The 5,486-nt window shown below is 37.4% G+C and overlaps 1 protein-coding gene across 1 annotated transcript; it reads right to left on the reverse strand.

The window, feature by feature from the left end:
- Window positions 1-1,651: 1,651 nt before the first annotated feature.
- On the reverse strand, window positions 1,652-4,179 carry LOC148190103 (uncharacterized). The gene is made up of 3 exons (XM_088071526.1): window positions 3,970-4,179; window positions 2,660-2,752; window positions 1,652-2,130 (listed from the first exon to the last, which is right to left on the reverse strand). The coding sequence occupies exons 1-3, from the start codon at window positions 4,144-4,146 to the stop codon at window positions 1,810-1,812; spliced, it is 591 nt and encodes a 196-aa protein (XP_087927652.1). The 5' UTR covers window positions 4,147-4,179; the 3' UTR covers window positions 1,652-1,809.
- Window positions 4,180-5,486: the final 1,307 nt, after the last annotated feature.

Below are 5,486 nucleotides of genomic sequence, written 5' to 3' on the forward strand. Positions count from 1 at the left end.
TTAGTACGGAGAAAACGCCATCAGGGAAAAATTCTCAAAAAAGTGATCTTTCGAAACACTGAAAAAAGTAATAGAACAGCATATTTGGGGTGTTTATAGTGTAATCTGTTGAAAAAAATGGTCTAAAAAGTCAATATTTTGAGTGTTTTAGGCCAAAGTTTATTATGGAGAAAAACGTCATACTATAGCTCAGGGAAAAATGGTCAAAAAAGTCATCCTTTGAAACGCTGAAAAAAGTCATAGAAAAGCATGTTGAGGTTGTTTACAGTATAGCATGTTGAAGAAAAGGTATAAAAAGTCAATATTTTGAGTGTTTTAGGCCAAAGTTTAGTATGGAGAAAAAATGTTCAAAAAAGTGATCTCTCCAAATACTGAAAAAAGTGAAATAGCAGCACACTGTAAATTTTAATAAGTTCACTTTACTTAAAAAAAGTCAGGAAACCAATTGCCTCAAAATTCCGAAGTAAAGTAGATAACTAATTTTAAGTTGTTAAAACTGAAAATAACTGTTTAGACAACTTAGATAATGGCAGTCAACTTAAGTGAAGTTAACTCAAAATCATTAGTTAAGTTGACTATAAAATTTAAATTCAGACAACTCAGATAATGGCAGTAAACTAGAGTACATATAACTCAAAATTATAAGTTAGGTTGACTGTAAAATGTCAATTTTGACTACTTAAACTTGTGAGTTATGCTATTTAAGCTTTACTCGTAAAAATAAGTTTTCCTTACAAGTTTAAGCATTCACATTACTAGAAAAATATCAGGAAACTGATTGCCTTGATATGTTCAAGTAAGCTGAACTTCAACTGATAAGCTATTGAAACAAAGACAGACAACATATTAAATGGAAAACAAAGTTTAATAATTTAACTTTTTTGTTCAGAACACGTGGAAAATAGAATCCATGTTGAAAAGTACTTTAGTTTAGCTTACATACAGGGATTCTTAAACCTTTCTGACCCACTGAGTAAAGGTGAGATGAAATGCAGTTTTTAATTAACAGTTAAAACAAACTTTTTTGGCTTTTAACCCCACTGGCAAAAGTTGCTCTTTGTATTACATACAAAGGGAAAAAGGCCAAATCACACCATGAGGCAAAAATTGCAGGAAGTTGCCAAAAAGTCATAAAAACATGTAAAATTACGAGGAAGTTAAGTATGTAATATAAAAACTAACTTTTTCAGAAAAAAGTGACACATGACTTTTTTTTTGGGCACCCTTCAATCTAATATTGAGTCCCTAAAACATCCCTCAGTCATTAAAACTCTGAGACTCCCTGCTTACATATCTCTGTTGACTATGGTGTGAACTATAAACTCAATAGTCAATTACAGGGCATAACATTTATCTTAACATCAACAGTGAACAGCAGATATAGCTCAACTCTGTTTCCAAGCCACTTATTGCATGACTGCAAAATAAAATCAATATTTTAACTGAATCTGCAACTGTAATTCTGATGTTTGAGACAGCTCCCACTAAAAACTGCTCAGAGCTTACTGTTTTAAATTCTTAGTGGATGAGTTTAGAACTGCACTAGACATTGACTTTCAACAGATATTAAGTCAGAGATAACCGGCTAAAGAACAATCATGTCACAAAAGGGAAAACAAAAGCAAAAAACAAGGAAAGTAGTGTTCACGTTTCTCCATAAGAAAATAAAACCATTCAGTGGTCTGAAAGGGTGATGAGGCTCCCTCTCACAGAAAAGGATTTAACAAGAAAAAAATATCACCTTTCCAATAAGGGTAAAGGTTTCAATGTGACCCAAGATGTCACATCGCATTCACACTGTGATTACATTCACTGCATGAGAATATTTTTAAGTGATTGTATTTTTGGTTTAAGTGATTTATGTCCAAGTGAGAGAAGCACCCTTTGGATGAAGTCAAAGGTGTTCTTCATTTGTTGAGGATACTCCAAATTCAGGGCGTATGTGAGTCCAAAGAGCAAGCACATGGCATATGGAAGATTATCAAGGTCATCCATCACAACTCTTCCTTCCAAAATGATTGCGGTACCTGAAGACTGAAGGTGCAGTGAGTCAAGGGACATGGGTTCTTCCTCAGGAACGATGGTCAGGATTCCAATGGCGATGTGAGACAAGCATGGGTCATCGCTGTCCTAAAACCAATAGCAGCAATACAGCCCCAATTACATATCAGATGTCACCTTAATTTTGTATGGCAGAAAACACAAGACAGCCACTAAAAGTAAGCTATATTCTGATATTAGATATTCAAGTAAATATGGCACATGCATAAATAATTAACAGATTGTTTAATACATTCATGAGGATTAGGGCTTCCACAAACGATTATTTTAGTAATCAACTAGTCACCGATTATTTTTTGGGATCATATGTAAACTGCAGTTTAACAAGTTAGATTCAAACAAACTGAAAAAGTGCATTCCACAGTAACAAAAAAATAAATTGCCAATAAATATTTAGTATTTCTGAAAAGAACAGATTGGTAGGCTGAAAGATCTGTGAAAAAAAATCTGAAAAAAATATTAATCTGATAAATATTTAGAGCAGTTGTTGTGAGGGGACATTTATGTCCTTAAGGGTAAATTTGAAACTTTTTTGAGAGGGTACCAGAGTGGACATCCTGTGATGTGGAATAAAAACTCAGCAATAAAGGCGACTTACAAAGCAAGTCTTGAAGAAGTCTCGGCTCTCATCTCCAAGGATGACAGGAAGGCCACGGAGGACTGCTGTTCGTTTTGCAGTAACATCTGTACTCTGAAAAATCACAAACACATATCACTCCTGTAGTAAAGGACAATCAATTAATAGCTCTGCATACACAATGGGGTTGCATTTTTTGTTTCCCACATGATAAAAACAACTTCCCCCCTTGGTCTTGAAAATCTCGAAGAAGCGAGGAGTGTATTTGTCAAGTTCTTTGAAGAATTCTGTATTCAAGTTTTTGCTTGACAAGCGACAGAACTCTGCCAGAATCTAAAGGAAAAGTATGACGAATCTAAAGGAAAAGTATGACAAATTAGTATTCAAAATGTCATCATACTGGACCAACATAAAAGAATAACAAAAAAATCAGGAATCTGTATCTAATCTTTTGAGGCCAGTGCAATACTGTTTCCTCTCTCTGTTACTGTGTGTTCACACCAAAAGCGGCAAAGGCGGCAAAGACGCCCGAGGGTGCTTGAGAAAGAGGACAGCATCTATAAGCGGCAAAATATTTTTGTCACTTTAGACGCTTTTCATGTGACTGATGTCAAAGTTGTCATTTTAAAGGAGCCGCAAAGCGGACTTCTTGACAACAGCATAGCGCTGCTTGCTCGTTAGCTTCTGCAGGCGGTCTCTCTCTCTCTATGTGTGTGTGTGCACGTTTCTCTCTCTGTGTGTGTGTGTGTGTGTGTGTGTGTATCCGCTATTTTTCTGTGTGTTTTTCGGTTGATGCTTTGGCCGCTCAGGACGCCAGGCTCTCATTGAAAATGAATTGACTTCCGGCATCTTTGCCTCTTTTGGTGTGAACGCACAGTTATTAAGTGTTTTGTTACTATTTGATGAGACACTCGGATTTACAAAGATCAATTTCTAAAATCATGAAGTCACCCTCCACTCAAAAATGTTTCTCTTATTGTTCCTGTTTGAATTGAATGTTTGGGCTTCACTGTACAGAGTTTGACAATGAAAGGTGGTTTTGCACATTCATCTGCAGAAAATATTGGGATTTCAATGAGAGGGAGTAGATATAATTCTAAGGATTTTTTCCACGATAATTGTCTGTTTACTTTGTGGAAAAAAACAAATTATTATTCAAAGTAGATATTTTATATACATCCTAAAACATGTTTGGAGGATCTTTAAAATCTTAGGACTACTTTTCACTGGCAGGACGCTGAAGCAAATTCTGTAAGTTTATCAAAGATATGACAAATAATGAATTAAAAGAGAACTAAAATGGATAAAAGCCAGGGAGAGTTTTAAATTACCTGACCCTCTGTAAAGAGTGCTGGCCACCTTTCCATTATGTCTTTTACTGGAGGCTCCAAGTTCACCAACTCTTGTCTTCTCAAGGCAAAAGTAGTGTCCATGATTTTGGTCACCAGAGCAGCAGTTGGACGACGTTTCTTCATTTCCTCTACAAGTTGCTTTTGTTTGGACTCCATACTGGTCTCATCTTCACCATCAGGGAAGTTGGGTAGAAAATTGATTTCAAATCGTTTTGGTCTTTTGACGCTTCTCTGCGGCGCTTGGCCTTTTCTCTTCCATTTGCGGCCACATCTGTACATCCAGCTCGACGCAGTTTGGTGCGGTAGTTTCCCATTTTCAATTTTAGGCTATTTTTCCAGCTGTTACATCCATTCACAGAGCCTGGTTCAGTGAGGCATGGATGTTTTTGAATCAGTGCAGTTGCAACATCATTGAATTCTTGATCAGAGGGATACGCCTTGAAGCTGTAAATTGCCTCTGCAAGTTTTTCAAGTATCTCATGCTTCATGTCCCTGGGTACTTGCAGGTATGTCTTGTCTCTCATATACAGAAGATTCCCCTGCCGTAGTCTGTACTCGATGTCCACAGGAAAATAAGGAATTTCAAAGGTGTCTGGCCATGGAGACCGAGCAAGGGATGACCAACTTTCAGAGGAGGAAACAGAGAGGATCTCTGTGTCAACTGTGCTGGCGGTGCTTGGTGTGGGGGTTGGAACCAGAGCAATTATCTTCAGCGTGGGTTTGTCAGGCAGGTCAGTAATGTCAGTGAGGTTGACGAGGGCATTATTAAAATCAGGATCCTCATACTGCAGGGAGAATTTGTACTGAAGGCCCAGCTTCTCCTCAAGCTGTTCAACAAGTGAGTCAAGTGTCTGTGGTTTCCCAGTGAGTGTAATTTTCCTGATGTCACTGTCATGGACAATTATTCTTAGTGTAATCCTCATCTCCATTGTTCGATGTGATTCTACAGTAGATTAAAAAAATACCATAAAAAATCAGTTTAGTTACTTCATGACACTTGACATCAAAATCTTCAGCATCCAATCAGCACAAAATATAATGTCTAAGGGTAACAAATGTTCTGCCCCTGATTCTGTAGGCTGCAAGAGGAAAAGGGTCATTCAGATCAGAGAGCATGTTGACAGACATTGGTGACACATGACTGCATAGCTCATAAGAACGCAGATGCTCATTATACCATAATGTCATATGTTTGCACAGAAACAAAACGTCACTGTTAATGACAAGGATGTTGTGAATTTGCCTAAACTCAGGTAGGCATGAACAAGCACCAACAGACACAATCATATCTGGACTGTATTTGATGCCATCAACGCTCACAGATGAGGCTGCAAGGAAAGTGTTCTGAGATGCATACCTCTGTTTCAACAAGTTCTGAATATTCTCAGGTAAAGATGAAACCAAAGAAAGTGTCACCTTGTCCATTTGGATAGATGGCTTGAAAAATGAGGAGGAGTCCACATGGTATGCCATCATTCTCTGATGCCGGACAGCCA

This window comes from Plectropomus leopardus, chromosome 2, assembly GCF_026936395.1.
Source record: "Plectropomus leopardus strain MGB_pleo_1.0 chromosome 2, ASM2693639v1, whole genome shotgun sequence".
NCBI lineage: Eukaryota > Metazoa > Chordata > Actinopteri > Perciformes > Serranidae > Plectropomus > Plectropomus leopardus.

What these genes read in the sequence shown, in the direction of transcription:
- LOC148190103 (XM_088071526.1), bottom strand. Translation starts at nt 4,146, where the DNA reads ATGGAGTCCAAACAAAAGCAACTTGTAGAGGAAATGAAGAAACGTCGT. An exon ending in CACTCTTTACAGAGGGTCAG is followed by an intron (nt 2,753 to 3,969) that starts GTAATTTAAAAC and finishes GTGATTTTTCAG; the next exon opens with AGTACAGATGTTACTGCAAA. An exon ending in ACTTCTTCAAGACTTGCTTT is followed by an intron (nt 2,131 to 2,659) that starts GTAAGTCGCCTT and finishes TATTGGTTTTAG; the next exon opens with GACAGCGATGACCCATGCTT.